We start from the raw sequence: 18,584 nt of genomic DNA on the forward strand, positions 1-18,584 counted from the left end.
GCCTGGTGCCTTAACAGTTGACCAAACTGTCTCTATCTCAAGAGAGATTGCTTATTTTTTAGATTGCATTGTAGATTTGTTTTCTTCTGATCATGAGGACTAGAAGCCCAACTGCCTAATAGTTTCCTCCAGGTTCCTGACTGAATTCCTGGAGGTGCAGGAAGCCTCCCGGCAACAGGGAGATGTCCTAGAACAAAGATAAGTTTTTGGGGAAGGATAGATAACACACTCCCATAATCTTTAAATACATCTTCCATTGCTATTCTGGTTACCTGTGGTATATCTTACTTTGGGGCTGGGGGGAGGGGGCTCTTGCTCCAGATGGGGGCATGTTTCATCCTAAAAATGATGGTATTCAATTATCCTGGCAGGACCAAAGCTGCTGTCACGCTGATGCGCCACGGGTAGCCTTGTTTCGGACGGACCTTTCCGGCATTTGACCCTTTTGCAGGTAAGCCAAGGGTGCTGTATTTTGCTATGGAGGTAGTAAGAGTGGGCAGCTGGCAGAGCATTGATGATTGTGCCAGGATGTAAAAGCTGATGTAAAATCAGCGAATGTGATTGCTGCACTTGATTGCTCATTGTAAAAACAAAGCATTGGGCAAGGCAGAAGAACATGTTTGAAATTGGGATGGATCCATGCTGATCATTTAGCGGAGCTGAGCTGGTATCTTGTGAGTAAATGCCAGCCATGTTCAGGGTTGAATAATGCCTCTTCCAAAGGAGTTTGGCCAACTCTCTTTCCTTTCCTTTCCTTTCCTTTCCTTTCCTTTCCTCTCCTCTCCTCTCCTCTCTTCTCCCTCTTTCTTTCTCTCCCTCTTCCTCCCTCCTCCTCCCTCCCTCTCTCCTTCCCTCCTCCCTTCTTTCCCTTCCTCCCCCTCCCTCCTTCCACCTCTTTCTTCCCTTTCTCTCTGTCTTTGTTTCTTGTTCTTTTTCTTTCTTTTTCTTTTCCTCCCTCCCTTTTGTTCTTCCCCTCCTCCCTCCCTCCCTTCTTTCTCTCTCTCCAGTGGAATATCGGAAACGCACAAATCTGGGTTTGAAACAATGAGTTCGGTCGCCGTGTTAACACCCGAGAGCTTTGCTGAGCACCGCAGCGGCCTGAGGGATGAAGAATCACGAGGTGAGAGGGTCTCGCCGGTGGAAGATGTGGCACAGAAAGGACATTCTCACAGCCAATGAGAAGCAAAACCGATCATAAGTCACTTTTTTCCAGTGCCCCTGTAACTTTGGTCACTAAATGGCCAGTTGTAAGTTGAGGACTACCTCCTACACTATTTAATTGAAGTCCACTCAAAGGAGCCGTTGTCTTTATACATTTCTCTCATTCTGTTCTTTTGATATTGGTTTCCTTGTGGTCTCTGCTTCAAGCAGGTGGTGTCCCAGAAGATGAGGCCTACATCCCAACTTACTTGGAAGCTTTCCCACCGCTCCCGGAAAAGGGGGCTCCGGGGGAAAGATCCAGTGAGTTCACAGGAGTATGGAACAAAATCCGGCCTATCAAATCTTCGGTCATCACCCAGGTGAGTGCGCGGAGGAGGTGGGTGCAGCGTGCGGCCTGGTGTGATCTCTCACAGAAAAGGAACGTGTGGGTTGGAAGCAACCTTTGCCAATCTGGTTTCCTCCCAAGTGAGTAGACTTCCGTGCCCAGAATTCCTCAGGCAGCATAACTGTGGCTAAGAATTCTGGGAGTTGGTTCACATACCTGAAGGGCATCCAAGCTGCATAAGGTTGGTCCAGAACAGTAGGAGTCAGTGGGGCATATCCTGGGGGTAATGAAGCCATTTGCAATGGCTTGTTGAGAATCAAGGATCCAGTTTGGGCCTGAACGCTGCTGGGATGCTTGCATAAAACACAACGGACTCTGTTTTTAATCAATAAAGAAGAATATTTGTAGCTCGCATTTGAAATGAGGAATCCTTGGTGCTCCCTGAGCTTGGTTGTTTTCTTGCAGACATTTCATGAACCAAACTAGGTAATATCATCAGGGCTAATGCAGTGCAGTGTTCGTAACTAGCACTGATGATGTTACCTAGTTTGGGTCATGGAACACCTGCAAGAAAACAAGCAAGTTCAGAGAGCACCAAGGATCCCACAGTTCTCCTCCTCGTCCTCCTCCTTGTCCTCCTTGTCCTCCTCCCAAACCTTACTCCCTTCTCGTATTGAAGATGCAACCTAATTTGAGTAATGAAACCTCTGCGAGAAAACAATAAGCTCAGAGAGCACCAAGAATCCCACAGTCCTCCTCCCTCCCTTTCTCCTCCTGCTCCTCCACCCCACATACCGTACACCCTTCTCGCACTGAAGATGTTACCTAGTTTGGGTAATGAAACGTCTGCAAGAAAACAACCAAGTTCAAAAAGCACCAAGGATTCCCCAGAGTCTGTTTTTTGTAGGGATGTGTGGGTTTAATGGCACTGTTGGAGACTGGGAAGACAGATAATTGGGTCAAACCATTTAAGAGCCACTGGCCTGGAAAATTAATCATAAGACAGGTAAATGAAAAGACGGAATTACAATATTCCCCTTCCACCCCCAATCCCTGGTTTAAAATCTCTAGATTGAATTCTGCTTAGAAAGAGATACATAAATTGCGGGGCAAGGGCTTTTTTGCATCTTGCTGTGATAACCAGGGAATTAGTCTGGAGAAAACTTTCTCAAACTCAGCAACTTTTTAAGATGGGTGGACACCAACTCTGGTGCCCCTCCCTCCTGCCCCCGGCAAAGAAGATGGTATCCTGGATCAATTCTTTTGGTGAATAACAGAGTAGGAAGGGAATTGGGAGGTCTTCTAGTCCAATCCCCTGCTCAAGCAGGAGACTATAGGCATGATAGTGAACCTATGGCATGCAGAGGTGGCATGCAGAGCCCTCTCAGTGGGTACACTGTTGCCAGCACCGACCAGCTGGTCTTTGCGAGCGCTGGAATGCTGGAAAACAATCTGAAAACAGGCTGTTTTCCAGGCTATTTTCAGACCATTTTTCAGGATGTTTTGGGGCTGTTTTAAGGCCATTTTTGGCCCCAAAATGCCTTGAAAACAGCCAGGAATACAACTCAAAAGATGACCTGAAAACAGCCTGAAAATGGCCCCAAAACAGGCCATTTTTCAGACTGTTTTCAGGCCAAAAACATCCCCCAAATGGCCTGAAAAATGGCCCAAAAACTGGCACGCACATGCATGCATGTTTGGGCACTCAGTGCCGAAAAGGGTCGCCATCACTGCTCTATAGCATTCCAGACAAGTGGCTGTCCAGTCTCTTCTTGAAAGCCTCCAGTGATGGTGTACCCACAACTTCTAGAGGCAAGCCATTCCACTGGTTGCTTCTTCTCACCGTTAGGAAATTTCTCCTGAGTTCTAGGTTGGTTCTCTCCTTGCTTAGTTTCCACCTCTTGCTTCTTTCTAATCCTGCCTTCAGCTTCTTTGGAGGATGGGTTGACCCCCCCCTTCTCCTTGTGGCATCCCATTAGGGTTTCCTTTCGGACCCAGTAAGGTCCGTCTGTGCCCGGTTCTTCTTGGCAGGTGTTTCACGTCCCTCTGGAAGAGCGACGCTACAAGGACAACAGCCAGTTCGGAGAAGGTGATGAGGCCAAAGTCTGCGTGGACATTATGCAGAAGACGGGGGCTCATATTGAGCTTTCCTTGGCCAAGGACCAGGGCCTGTCCATCATGGTGACTGGCAAACTGGACTCTGTGATGAAAGCACGGAAGGAAATTGTCGCTCGGCTTCAGACCCAGGTGACATGTCAACCTTTTTCCACAGGGCCATTGTGATGGTTCTCCATGTCCTTCTCCCAATCCAGCACTTAAAATATTTACAATTTGTGCAAAAAAAAAATCGGTTATAATATTGAATTGGCTAAATGGCAAAAACTTTGGACCACAAATAAAAAAAATAACACTGGCTACGGCTTATAAAGAAAATCTTTATAAGATCTTTTACAGGTGGCATCTTCTGCCAGCAAGGCTTTCTAAAATGTTTAAAAATATATCTCCAAATTGTTGGAATTGTAAAGGTGTACCAGGGACATTTTTTCACATGTGGTGGACTTGCAATGCTGCAAAAAATATTGGAGACTGATTCAAACATGAATAGAACAAATGGTGGGAGAGTGTATTCCATTTAAACCGGAATTTTTTCTTTTTGGAATAATATCAGAAAAATTAAAAAAGGAAATAATATATCTAAGGTACATGTATTGATGGCGGCTAGAATAATATATACACAATATGCTAGAATAATATATGCACAATATTGGAAAAAGTGAATTATACCTCCAGAAATGGAAACAATAAGAAAAATTATGGCATATGCAGAGTGTGATAGGTTAACTTTAGAAATAAAAGACAAAGAGTCTAAATATTATAAAACATGGAATAAATTTTATAAATGGTTATATAATAGAAGACAAGGTCAGAATACTAGTAGTTATGATTAGATTAATTAGTAATTAATAAGGAGATTATAAATGATGAAGTAAAATGTATTTATATATAACAAGGATAAGTTGGATGTATTGTGTTGTATTCGCATAATTAAAATTAAAAATAAATTTTTTAAAAACATTACAATTAACTTTATGTAAGGGTTTCCAGGGTGACACACAGACTTTGTAGCCGGCCTTCAAAAACTGGCACAGCAAGTTGGATCTTTTGTAGAAGGCTGCCCTTTAGCAGAGTCTTGCCATTGGCCAATCGACTCAGTTCTGCCGGAGCACCTACGAACAGTCTGGGGCCTTCAGATGTTAACCTCTAGTTCTCCTCAGGCTAGGCAGCATTCTGTAGTCTTATGACATCTGCAAGGGCTGTTGTGGCCTTCCGGCAGCCAAATTAGATGAGGAGGCGACGTGGGAGTTGGGGCAATCTGAGATCTCTGAGGGGGAAGAGGGAATGGAGCTGTCAGGGATAGAGACAGAGGTGGAGCCTGGGCCATCCATCAGCCCTCAGATGGCCACTGTGAAGTAGCAGAAGATGGCTTCAGCCAGGTTCTCTTCAGAGTTGACAGCTTCACCTTATATAAATTCCTGCTCTTCCTCTGTTTTTTCTAGAGAGTCTGCCCCCTCAAATGCTTCAATCCCTTTCCACAATTGCCTCCTTTCCACAGGCTTCAGCTACTGTCACAATCCCCAAAGAACACCATCGCTTTGTGATCGGCAAGAACGGCGAGAAACTGCAGGAGCTCGAGCTAAAGACGGCCACCAAGATCAACATCCCGCGACCCGAGGATCCCAGCAGCCAGATCAAGATCACGGGCACCAAAGAAGGCATCGAGAAAGCACGTCATGAGATCTTGCTCATCTCAGCAGAGCAGGTGAGCAGCTGGGCGCCTCTCCTTCTCTCCGAAGGCAACAGGGTGGAGATGTGGAAGTTCACAGGAGATTATTTTGAATGTCTTCTGCAATTGATGCTGCAACGTCTTGATTCTAAAACGATAAGCCGGCACTCCCAGAGACAAGTGGCATGGATTGTGCTCTTAATTTCACCGTAGAGTTAACCAAATGCAACTTTAATGAGTACTTGTGTCTATTTTCCCCCCCTAAAAGGTGAGGAAGTATTCTTATGCATTATTTTCTTCTTGATTTCAGAAGAGCTGCTGTTGCTGTCATTTTTTTTTCACAGCAGGCTTGCAGTGAAAATAGCAATAGCACTTAGACTTATATATCGCTTCACAATGCTTTTACAGCCCTCTTTAAGTGGTTTACAGAGTCAGAATCTTGCCCCACAACAATCTGGGTCCTCATTTTACCCACCTCGGAAGGCCAAGTCAACCTTGAGCCTGGTGAGATTCAAACTGCCAAATTGCAGGCAGCTGGCAGGCAACAGAAATAGCCTGCAGTACTGCACTCTAACCACTGCGCCACCCGACTCTTAAATAAATCAATGTTTACAGGCAGTCTTCGGTTAATGAGCGCAACTGAGCCCAAAATTTCTTTGCTTAAGTCAAACTCACTGAACTGCCCTGAGATGGTGGTTAAGGGAGTCTTACCACATTTTATGACCTTTCTTGCCACAGTTCTTAGGAGAATCACTGCAGTTGATAAGTTAGTAATACAGGCTGATAAGTGGCTCCCTGTTGACTTTGCTTCCCTTCTCAGAGCCAGAGTGGCTGGGATTGTGTTGGAGAGAAGAGTGGCAGGGGGAGGAGTCAAATGGGGAATTAGTTTAGAATCTCAACGTAGTCAACAAGAGGACAAAATCCAATCTCCTTTGAATGCTGTCAAACCTTACCTAGTTTACTCAGGTGCAGACCGTTAGTCTGAGATGATTCCTATGCTTGTCAGAAAATGTCCTTGTCAGAAGGTCCCAAAAGGGGATTACATGATCTTGGGTCACTGCAACCGTTCTAAATAAGAGTCAGCTGCCAAGCATCCCGAATTTTGATCCCAGGGATGCCACAATGATTATCAGTATGAAAAACAGTTGTGTCGCTTTTTTCAGTGCCACTGTAACTTCAAAGAGTCACTAAACGGATGGTTGTAAATCAAGGATTACTTATACAGTCATGCATGGCACTAGAAAATTGAAGGTTATTACAATCATCTCCTGTGTGTTTGTTTGAGACGGGAAGGAAGGTGTTATGCCTCCATTGGAGTCTGTATCTGAGAGGAAAGATGAACACTGACAGAAAGCGGGAAAGAGGCTCTGTTGGCTGTGGAGGAAACTGGGGAAGGTCAAAGTCAGGCTGGGTAGAACAGGGGAGAGGTAGAACAAGGGAGAGGGGGTTCAGGTGAAGACAAAGGCCCACCCCCTCCTCATACTAGGGTGTGCACGGAAGAACACAGAAGAGAGCAACATGGGTTTTGTGGGTTATGAGGAAGGTAAGGGCCCCGATTCCCTTCACAAGGCATACCTGAGGATGGAGTTTAAAGGAGAGGCAGTTGGGAAAGGCGTTTGTTGGGAGCAAAGGCTGAATTCATCTAGTGTTGAGAGTTTTAGCCTGCATTCCTGGCATTCCTCCTGACTGTTTAAATTATTGCTGTGCTTCTGTGTGCTTATCTTGCCTTGCTGGGATTATTGGACTCATTATCTTGCCCTGCTGGAGTGATTCATTGCAGTCATTCTGCTTACAGTGTTTGGACTGGAGTATCTGCAGCCAGAGGCTGTTACAGGTTCACGTGAGAGCTTTTCTCCAGGCCAGAGAGTAAACGGGACATTTGGGACAAAATTGGAGCAAATTTATTTTTATTTATTTTATTTATTTATTTGATTTGCCAATTGTTTACAAGATAATAAGTATAAATGTATACATAGTTGTGAATACATGAAATGGTTACATACAAGAAAAACAAAAGAATAAGAGAAACAATAGGACAGGGACGGTAGGCACGTTGGTGCGCTTATGCACGCCCCCTTAAAGGGACTCACACCTGTTCTCTGGCTGTGTTGCCTTCATGCCACGCCCCAGGTCACCACAAAAGGCCTACTGTAATAGCTTTGCATGTGTGCAAAAAATGAACCAGACTTCCAAGGTCAAACTCGGAGCCCGTTTGGTCTAGTAGTTTAGGCACCAGGCTAGAGAAATTGGGAGACCATGGGTTCAAGTCCCGCTTTAGCCATGAAAGCTAGCTGGGTGACCTTTGGCCGGACATTCTCTCTCAGCCCAACACATGTCACACAGTTGTTAGGAAAAGAAGAGGAAAGTATGTTGGATATGTTCTCCATCTTGAGTTACAGGTAGCCCTTGACTTACAACAGTTCATTTAGTGACCGTTCGAAGTTACAACAGCACTGAAAACAAGTGGCTTATGACCATTTTTCACACTGGTGACTGTAGCAGCATCCCCATGGTCAGGTCATTTGCATTCGGCTGCTTGATAATTGTTCCTATTTATGAATGGGGTGCTGGGATTAGGTGACCCTCTTTTGCGACCTTCTGACAGGCTGAGTCAACGGGAAAGCCAGATTCATTTAATAACCGGGTTACTAATTTAACAACTGCAGTGATTCACTTAATATCTGTGGCAAGAAAGGTCGTAACGTGGGACAAAACTCCCTTAACAAATGTCTCACTTAGCCACATAATCTCTGGGCTCAACTGTGGTCGTGAGTTGAAGACCACCTGTATTTATAAAAATAATAAAGGCGGGATACAAATAAATAAAAAGTGCTTTTTTCAAGAGGCAACTGGACTTCCATGTTTTTCTTTGAAGATGTTTCACTTTTCATCGAAGAAGCTTCTTCAGCTCTACCTATGTTCATCTCTAGTCAGGCTGAAGCTTCTCTGTGGTTTTCCTTTTAGGACAAACGAGCAGTGGAGCGCTTGAACCTGGAGAAGGTCTTTCACCCATTCATCGCTGGGGCTTTCAACAAAACAGTCCAGGAGATCATGCAGGAGACAGGGGCACGCATCAACATCCCCCCGCCCAGCGTCAGCAAGGATGAGATCATCATTACTGGAGAGAAGGAACCTGTCTCCCAGGCTCTTCTGCGTATCCGCAAGATCTACGAGGACAAGGTAGTGTTTGAGAGATCTCTTGGGGCTCGTCTACACTGTTGGAGTATCTGTCACCATATTTCTTATTCCGCTCTGGCAGCAATTTTCTTCCCTGTCTCCTCAGTTCCCATCTCTTCTCAGAGCCAGAGTGGCTGGGATTGTGTGGGGAGACATTGGCAGAGCAAGGGGGAGGAGTTAAATGGGAAATTAGTGTAGAACAGGGGTATCAAACACAAGGTCCGTGGGCCGGATCTGGCTCGTGATGTAGTTGGACCTGCCCCCGCGGCCATCCTGGAAAATGTAAGGAGCCAGCCCTCTTCGCTTTGGCCAGGTCCATCCAATGCGAAGAGGAAACATTAGGCCAGTATGGCTTTGGCCCGGTGTACCCAATGCAAAGAGGAAACTAGGTAAGGGCAGATATTTCTCTGATCACAATGAAAATATGTCTGCTGAAAGAAGACTCTGCATGGGCAACAGGAAGGGCATCCGGCCAGTAAACACTCAGCTCCACTCAGTTCCCCAGACTCCACCCCGCAAGGGATTATGGGGTCATTGAAAGAAGGCAAAACTCCATGTCTTGTATTCTGGGGTGACAAAGAACTTTTTCCATGTGACTCCCTTTAGGTAGTTCTGTCATATCCTCTTTAAGCTGTCTTTTTCAGGTAAATATTTCCAGATGCTTTAATATTCCACGGCCTTGCCACACTTTACATAACACCATCTGTGGTTTTGCTGAGCAGAGTTTTGGATGTCTGAGTAGAGAAATGGCTAATAATCCTAGGACAAATTTGGGGGAAGGGAGGGCTTGGGTGAAGGATATGACATTTGCAAAAGCCTTTGGGCCTAACACTTCCTTTGAAGCTGCATTTTTTTCTACAACGTTTTGGTCACCAGGAACTGTAAAACTATGACAGCGACATGGAAATGGTAAGAGGGGCATGGGAGGTTGAAATTTCTGCTCCTTTTCTTCTCCGTTTGGAGTTTTAAAAGATATTGTTATAATATACTTGCTCATATGCTTTACAACTTACAGAGATTTGTTTAATGGCCGTTCTAAATTATTACAACTGCATTGAAAATGATCGCTATTTGTGATGCTCCCAACTGGCTTCCAACAAGAAAAGTCAATGAGGGAAGCCAGATTTGCTTAATGACTATATGATTCACTTAACAACTGCACTGATTCGCTTAGCAATTGTGGCAAAAAAAGGTTATAAAATTGGGTGTGACTCAGTTAATCACTTTGCTTACCAATGAGAAAAAATCAGGTCCCAATTGTAGTTGTTAGTCAAGGACTATCTCTAAGGGGAAAATTTGAGTGCCCGCTCAGGAGAGGCTTAGATGTGATCAGGAGTGTTATTCAGCCAGTTTGGATAGGTTCTTGTGTCTGGGTAGGGAAGACCGGTTCGGAGAGCTGGTAGGTAAAATTTTGACTGGCCCTGCGCCCCTGCCTCCACTCTTACCTCTCACCTCACCTATATTCTGTTGTTTCTTAGATCAGCTGATTCGCGTGGCAAAGCGGATTGCCATGCCTCAACTGAGCTAAGAAACAGCTGATGGTCGATGTTCCTGTTATCTGCGTGTGTGCGAATTGCACGTTTGGAATGCGCGGCAATGCAAGAAACAGCTGATAGTGCTGCTGTTACCTGCGTGTGCACAAATTACACATTTGCCACATCCAGCAATGTAAGAAACAGGTCGTTGTTGTTGTTATCTGCGCGTGTGTGAATTGCGCGTGTGGTAGGCCTGCAATGCAAGAAACAGCTGATGGCCGGTGTTTTTGTTATCTGCGCATGTGTGAATTGTGTGTGTGATAGGCCTGGCAATGCAAGAAACAGCTGATGGTGTTGCTGTTATCTGTGCATGCGCGAATCACGCATTTGGTGCGCCCCAGGGAAGGTAAGAAACAGCTGATGGTTGCTGTTTGTCCGATTTGTGTGCACACAAAGCAGAGAGCAGGAGGCAGAAATGTTCAGCCAAGTCTTCTCCTTCTTATTTTGGCAGCCCAAAGGTGGGGGGAAGGCACATACGTGGGCAATCACCCTGTCTATACAGCATCGGTTATGTGACTGGGTGGGCGTGACCAACTCGTCATCACTCACAGCAAGGTGCTATCGAGTTAGTCACTCCCACCAAGTCATACCCACAGAACCGGTGGTAAATTTTGAATCCCACCACTGAATGTGATGGCTTACCCATCGATGGGAAACCCAATCAAACAACCAGGATTTGTTTCTGCAGAAACCAGTCTTTCCATTCTTAGGAATCATCAATCCTCACATTTTTGCTGCCTGCTGTTAGTTGAACAAAAACTTGGCAGTTTGCTAGGCAGGCAGTTTCAGAGTAATGACCTATGTTTTTATATCTGTTACCTAAGTGATTCTTGGTAGAAAAAATGAGAAAAAAACACTTACAAAAGGAGGAGAAAGAATAGAGGGATTTCGAGGTAGATAAGCATTTCATGCTAACCTTTCTTCTTAGTATGAGAAGAAATGGGAATATTTCTCACATAGGCCATAACTCTCTTTCAACCAGAATATAGCACCTGGTTTTGCAACTTGTGTGTGGTGTGTGTGTGTTTAAACTTTCTAATGTTGTTCAAGCCATAAGTCTGATATTTATGCTGCTTGAGATCAGCTACTGTCAGTCTTGTAAGGGAGGCCAGACAGAAAACACGACTAATTCTACTTTATTGTAAGGTTACTGTCAAGCTCATTTTAGGATGATTGCATTAATTGGAACCTGGCAGTTACCTTAACAGAACCTTGGAAATCCCAAAATATATTTCTTCCCCATCATGTTTAAAGCCCAAGAAACTAAAGAGGATCACTTGATACAGACATTTGTCACATCCCCATTGTTACTCTGGTCTAAGCTCAGGGATGGGATTCTGCTGGTTCGGACCAGTCCAGGAGAACCTCTAGCTCTGAAGATTAGCTGGGAACGAACTAATTCTCTCCGACAATCATGTGGGACCACCCACCTACCCCTGCGCTGTACTAACCTTTATCATCCCAGCTGATCAGCATGGAAGAACAGATTGCTGCTCCTCAGCTGTGTTATTGCCCCAAAGTAACATAGCAGGTAAGGATTTTTGCATTGGTGTTCACATGTGCAAAGCACGCGATCACTGAACCGGTTGTTATACCAGCAGCGTCTCACGCCTGGCTAAGCTGCCTCTTATCTGATCGTTACCCTGGCTGCAGTACTTCCTGTCTTCAAGGCCATTCCTACATACCAGTACATCTGATTCAGGGCCATCACCTACTGTGACCTGCCTACTTTGCACTTGACAAAGAAAAACCCTTCCTCGGTTTGGTCAAGGGCACCTTTACAGGTAGTCCTCGACATATGACCACAGTTGAGCCCAAAATTTCCATCGCTAAGCCAGGCAGCTTAGTGAGCTTTGCTGCATTGTATTTATTGTTTCTTCGTTAAATGTATCGGCCACCCATCTTAACACAGGGTAGTCTTTTACGCCCTTTCATGCCACGGTTGTTAAGCAAATCACTATGGTTGTTGAGTTACTAACACAGCTGTTAAATGAATCTGGCTTCCCCATTGACTTTGTTTCTCGGAAGGTTGCAAAAAAAATAGATGCACATGACTCTGGACACTGCAATTGTCCTAAATACATGCCAGTTGCCAAATGTCCAAATTTTGATCACGTGATCATGGGGATGCGGCAAAGGTCGTAAGTGTGAAAAACAAGTCATAAGTCACTTTTTTCACTGCCTTTGTAACTTTGAACTGTCACTAGATGAATGGTTGTAAGAGGTCTACAACTGTTCATTTAGTGACTAAAGTTACAACCGCACTGAAAATTGTGACTTAGAGCAATAGCAATAGCACTTATATACCACTTTACAGTGTTTTACAGTCCTCTCTAAGCGGTTTAAAGAATCAGCATTTTCCCCCAGCAATTTAGGTCCTCATTTTACCGACCTCGGAAGGATGGAAGGCTGAGTCAACCTTGAGGCTGATGAGATTTGAACTGTCAAAATGCAGGCAGAGGTCGACAGTCAGTAGGCTGCAGTATTGCACTCTAACCACTGCACCACCGTGGCTCATGGTCATTTTTCACATATGACCATTGCAACATCCCCATGGTCACATGATTTATATTCAGATAGTTGACAACTGAGTCACATTTATGATGGTGGCAGTGTCCTGTAGTCATGTGGTCCATCTTTTCCAGCCTTCTGACAACTGATGTTAATGGGGAAGCTAGATTCACTTAACAATCAGGTTACTAATTTAACAACTGCAATGATTCAGTTAACAAATGTGGCAAGAAACATGTTGTAACATGGAACAAAACAAATATCTTAAATTTTGGGTTCAATTGTGGTCGTAAGTTGAGGACTACCTGTATGCTGGACCAGTCTTAGTGTTAAAATTTCCGTTTATATATATAGCACCACAGACAAACCAAGAGTACAGTCACCATGTGCTTTACTGTTCAACTGCTTAACTGTAACAGGAAATGGGAAACTCTGCTTAGAACAAAAGAGTGTAGCGTATATACCATAGATCCAAATTTGTAAACACTGCTGTTTACTGGCTGAATATTACTGTAGTTGTTGCATAGAAATACATCCCAACAATGAATTCCAACACTTACCTGGATATGCTCCAGACCATGTGAGTAAACATCAGCCCTGGTGAAAAAGTGAAGGATTGTTCGTAGGCTAAGAATGAAGGTTGGCTTTGCATCTTTTTCTGGTTCGAAGTTGCCTCTGGCTGTCTTTCAGAAGCGCAAGACCACCACCATCTCTGTGGAGGTAAAGAAGTCCCAACACAAGTACATCATCGGCCCAAAAGGAAACACCTTGCAGGAAATCCTAGATACCACAGGAGTCTCGGTGGAGATGCCGCCCCTTGAAAGCAGCTCTGAAACCATCATTCTGCGTGGAGAGCCAGACAAACTGGGGCCAGCCTTAACTCAGGTCTATGCCAAGGTAACCATCTGCAAAGGTTGCACAAAGGTCTAGTAACCCGGGGACATTTGACATGGGACTAGCACTTAGCAGCCAAGGACCTTGTTTGGTGTGCCAAAGTCAACAAAAGAAATCTGGCTTTCCTCCTAGAATTTGCATAAGTTAACTGAAAACAACATGCACATAAACTTTAAAGACCAGCTAGGTAAAAATGTTGGATCTGTGCAGAAGGTGCATTTTTCTCTCTGCATATTTCCTCTTATTTTTTTCCTTTGGTTCAATACCTGCTGTTTTGTTTAAAATAAAGTGGTGTTGTGTCAAGCAGGCTCCATTTGGTTTAGATCAGTGGTCGCCAACTGGTGGGCCATGAAAAGAATTTGGTGGGCCACAGAAGAAATGGCCCCCCAAAACAATTAATCTGGGCCGCGCAGTTCTTGCGCCTCCCGGCTCTCCAAGGGACCCCGGAGTCAGGCCCTTGAGATGCACGCATCAACCAACTCCTACACCCGGCGGCGGCAACAACAGTCCCCTCCCCCAGCGTCCGCTGTTAGCTCTTCCCCATTAGTTCTCTAGCTTTGAATTGCTCCTGGCTCTCTCTCTTTCCTCCCCCCTCACCCACGTGCAGGCAGGAAAGGAAAGGGAGACGGAGCCCTTGCTACCTCTCCCAACATCGAAGCTTCAGAGATGCAGGCAAAGCCGCCACAGTGGTAGTGTCCTGAGTTGCCTTAGCATGCTTGGTTAGTTAAGAATCGCCCTACCCAGAGAAAGAGGTGGTGCTGGAGGAGGCGGCGGCAGTAGTGGAGAAGCAAGCAATTCAGGGCGCTACCGCTGTGGCGGCTTTGCCTGCATTTCCAAGGCTTCGATGTTGGGAGAGGCAGCAAGGGCTGAAAAAGGGGAGAGCTGTGCATGGCTCTGTCTCCCTTTCCATTCCTGCCTGCACGTGGGCGGGGGGGCGGGGGGAGGAAAGGGAGAGAGCCGGGAGCAATTCAAAGCTAGAAAACTAATGGGGAGAGCTGACAGCGGGTGCTGGGGGAGGGGACTGTTATTGCCACTGCCACCATGTGTGGGAGCGTGCATCTCAGGGACCTGAGCCAGGAGGCACGGGAACTGCAAGTGGGAGCGTTTGATGATTTCGAAGAACTCCTGGAACACGGTAGATTGGCGTTTAGTAGGTCTCAGTGAAAGAGTGAGCTTTGTTTTGTCTCCTTTCCTCCCCTGGTAATGCAAGAGATGCTTTCTCCCCTCCCCCTCCCCCCACCCCCAAATAATCACTGGCTGTGGCTGGGTTTGGTAGCGAAGTGCTAAAGCGAGAAAAGTGCCCCTAGGGACACCGTTCCTTGCCTGTCTCCAGGTGACGCTGGAAGAGCCCCCCAGCTTTTCCTCAGCTGCAGATCTGAGCCTCTCAATCTTCCACCCGGGATCTGAAAGGAGCTCCCACTTTCTCCCCTCCCCTCCCCAAATTAATCACCAAGAGCTGCAGTCCTTCTGCAGGAAGATGCCTGCTGAGAAGCCCCTGGAGTGGCAGCCAAGGGGCGCTGCCCCCCAAGGAGAGCAAAGCCCCCTTTCTGCCTCTGCTTCTCCCAGCGGCAGTTGCCCCAGCCCCCTCAGCTCAGACATACACACACACACCCCACCCACTCTTCTGTCTCTCTGGAAGGTGCCAGGTGGTGGGGTGGCTTCCAGCCCAGAACGTTTTATTTTGTTATCATCAAGCATTTACATTTTTGTTATAATTTAATAAGTGTGTGTGTGTGTGTGTACGTGTGTGTGTGTGTGTGTATCATGTATGTATGTGTGCTTTATTTGGGTATTTTCCCACATCATTATAGTTGTGCTTTTAAAGTTGTAGCAACGTTTCGGCAGAATCTCATCTGCCATCATCAGGCTTCTGTATTGTGTTCGTCTGTGATGCACAGGGGACTTCATATATGCACCCCTGTGCATCATGCCCTGCCACATACATTGGACAGACCAATAGAAGAATAAGTACCTGCCTAGATGAAGACAAAAATGCAGTAAAAAAGCTGGAACACACTTCCTCACTAGTCCAACACATGAAAGCTACAGGTCATAGCATCAACTTCAATGGCACCAAAACCCTAGCCACAATAGAAAACCCCAGCTACAGAATTATTAGAGAAGCCATAGAGATTGAAAAAAGACCTGAAAGCATGAATAGAAGAGATGATTCCACCAGACTGTCAATTATCTGGAAGCCTGCACTCTCAAACAAACAAATCTCCACACCACAAGCCAGCCAAACCCCTGGGCACAAACAGACTCCCCCTGATACCTCCAGCTCAAACACACCTCAACCAGGCACCCAGATGAAACCTAGCTTCCTAATAAATGATAGCCATCTGTTTACTTGGAGCCAAGCCGCACTAAAAGCCTCCAATACAGGAAACACAATGTTGCTAGCCAATCAAGACAAAAAAGCCACAAAACAGACAGAAGATATTAGAAACACCAATCAAGCAGAACACAGCAAACTCCAAGACCAATAAACACAGACCAAGACTCCCAACCAATCAGGATGAAGATAAAACCATTCTGGCACAGCAGATGGCTAGCACCAAATTTAAAACAAAAGGCTGTGAAAGTCTGACTCACAGACGAACACTGTACAGAAGCCCGATGATGGCAGATGAGATTCTGCCGAAACGTTGCTACAACTTTAAAAGCACAACTATAATGACGTGGGAAAATACCCGAACAAAGCTGAATACCATACATATAAATACCGGCGAAAACTTAAGAAAACACACACACACACACACACATATATATGTATATGTATAAATTTATATTTAACATAAAAAATTATATTAAATATATTAGCTTTTTAAAAAAATTCATATTAGTGGTCCTCGGGATTTAAAAGTATGAGTTTGGTGGTCCCTGAGATCCAAAAGGTTGGCGACCCCTGGTTTAGATGACGGTGAATTTGGCCATTGTAAGTCACGAACAGGATGTGGTGTCCTTGTGAATTTAGTAAATTGTGTTTTTTCAGGAAACCACATTCAACAAACTGAGGAGTAGAGATAGGCAGTCTTTGGATGGTCAAAAATGGCACTTAAATGGGAGGGGGGAGAATGTGGGGCCACTTTATCTAATGAAACATTGGGGTTTTGGAGAATTTCTACCCCCTATTTTTAACAATGACATTTTTGAACTTAAAATACTTTGTTTCCTTTGTTTCCTAACTAAAAATGGGGGGGTGTCTGGTTTTCACCAAAATTGGAGGGGGTTGAGGGACACCCCAAAAATAAGACCTGGCATGTTTTTACGTGTGCCTAATATAAGCCCTACCCCCAAAATAGGCGCTACTTAAGAGCTTACAGCTGGTCGCCCATCCATTCTGTCTTGTTGCTAGGGGTGCCGCACCCACTAGGCAAGGCTGGGAGATGGAGCTGCCCCACGTGCCCTGCACCGGCTTACCTCAGTGTTCCTACAGCCAGGCCATCCTCATGGCGGCAACACCAGCAGCCATGTACAGAGGAGCCCATGTGGCTGCTGACATAATTCTTCTGCTTGCTTGCAGCTGCAATGGAGCAGGAGACCTAGTGGCACACTAGTGCCACAGCTGTGAGATGAGGCAGGTGTTGGGGCGTGGGTGGTCTGGCTGAGGGGTGCATGGCGCAGCTCCACCCTCCCACTTTGCCTCGTGGCCGCAGCAGCGGTGCATTGCTCGGCTTCCTGCTCTGTTGCGGTTGTGAGCAAGCAGAAAAAGTGGGCTGGTGGTCACGCAGCGTCCTGCTGGAGGGGGCTGCCGGAGGTGAGACAGGTGCCGGGGCATGGGTGGCCTGACTGCAGAAGCCCTGAAGTAAGCCAGTGCGGGGCATGTGGGGCAGCTTCATCCCCACCGCCTCCTGCCCCACTGTGAGCAAGCAGAAGAAGTGTGTCTCTCGTATATGGGGAAAAAATAAGACCCCCCCCCAAAATAAGCCCTAGTGTTTATTTTGGGGCCCAAAAGAAAATAACACCTGGTCTTATTTTCTGGGAAACACGGGTATGTGAATCGCAGAAGCTGAAGATTAACCAACTCTGGCTTAGTGTAATTGGCTAACTTGCTCATCTAATTAAGAAAAAAATAAATAAACATGGTGACAATGCTACAATCATGCCATTATGCCATCTGGAGGCAGAATGCAAGTATTGCAGCGCTAAAAATGCTGGCATAAAAATGTGCCAGTTTGGGTATCTAACTTGAATGGAGACCTGTCTGTAGCCAGCTTTTCAAAGTCACTCTTGCGAATGAAGCCGGTAAATGCTTCTCGCCATCCTGTCCCTTTTCCCTAGGCGAAGAGTGTGATGGTAGCTGAAGTAATGGCCCCAGCCTGGTTACATCGTTTTATAATTGGGAAGAAAGGACAGAATATTGGCAGAATTACCCAGCAACTCCCTAAGGCAAGTATTCCTAAAATAACAAAGCTATAAATAAAACAGAGTAAAATCTCTGGTTTAATGTATGAAATATTATTTAAAAATAAAAGTACTCCTCTCCCTTGAGGAGACTGGAAAAGCAGGAGCTAAATTTGAATAGTCTATTGAGCTCTTTGCCCCTCTCTTTATAGAACATAGAAGACCATAAATATCGGTGTATCGGTTAGTATAGTCCTTGACTTACAACCATTCATTTAGTGACCATTCAAAGCAGTGGTGGTATGCTACCGGTTCGGACCAGTTCGGCCAAACCGGCAGTCAAAAAAGGCCTTCGAGAATCAGCTGAGAGGATGAAAAATAGCTTTTCTCTTCTTTATCCTCTCAGCTGATTGGAGCTGCAGGCCTCAGCTGGTGCGGGGAAAGCTGCGTGTACATTAGGGACACACATGCGATCACTAAACCAGTAGTGGAACAGGTAGGATCCCACTGCTAATTCAAAGTTATAACAACACTGAAAAAAAAGAATCTTGCGAGTTTACCAGATGAATGGCATTGGGAACAAAGCTGTTACAGAATAGCCATAGCACTTACACTTATATACCGCTGTACCGCTTTATAGCCCTCTCTAAGTGGTTTACAGAGTCAGTGTATTGCCCCCAACAATCTGGGTCTTCATTTTACCCACCTCGGAAGGACGGAAGGCTGAGTCAACCTTGAGCCTGGTGGGATTTGAACTGCCAAATTGCAGGCAGCTGGCAGTCAGCAGAAGTAGCCTGCAGTACTGCACTCTAACCATTGTGTCGCTGTGGCTCATCAGGTAGTCCTTCTA

At 45.6% G+C, this 18,584-nt stretch overlaps 1 protein-coding gene across 3 annotated transcripts in view; it reads left to right on the forward strand.

The window, feature by feature from the left end:
• Positions 1–365: 365 nt before the first annotated feature.
• LOC113422769 (vigilin-like) overlaps positions 366–18,584 on the forward strand; it is a 47,467-nt gene continuing 29,248 nt past the window's right edge. For all 3 annotated transcript variants that reach the window (XR_015746024.1, XM_087947692.1, XM_087947693.1), the window contains exons 1-8: positions 366–451; positions 1,008–1,120; positions 1,372–1,520; positions 3,518–3,733; positions 5,100–5,306; positions 8,235–8,450; positions 13,184–13,390; positions 17,672–17,779. Coding sequence is in view for 2 of the 3 variants with exons in the window: in XM_087947692.1 (XP_087803818.1) it covers positions 1,045–1,120; positions 1,372–1,520; positions 3,518–3,733; positions 5,100–5,306; positions 8,235–8,450; positions 13,184–13,390; positions 17,672–17,779 (1,179 nt within the window). In the remaining variant the exon portion in view is untranslated. The remainder of the gene's footprint in view (positions 452–1,007; positions 1,121–1,371; positions 1,521–3,517; positions 3,734–5,099; positions 5,307–8,234; positions 8,451–13,183; positions 13,391–17,671; positions 17,780–18,584) is intronic.

The sequence above is a fragment of the Notechis scutatus genome, chromosome Z (genome assembly GCF_049901735.1).
Source record: "Notechis scutatus isolate UNSWTSFEM ecotype Mainland chromosome Z, rNotScu1.2, whole genome shotgun sequence".
In the NCBI taxonomy this organism is placed as follows: domain Eukaryota; kingdom Metazoa; phylum Chordata; class Lepidosauria; order Squamata; family Elapidae; genus Notechis; species Notechis scutatus.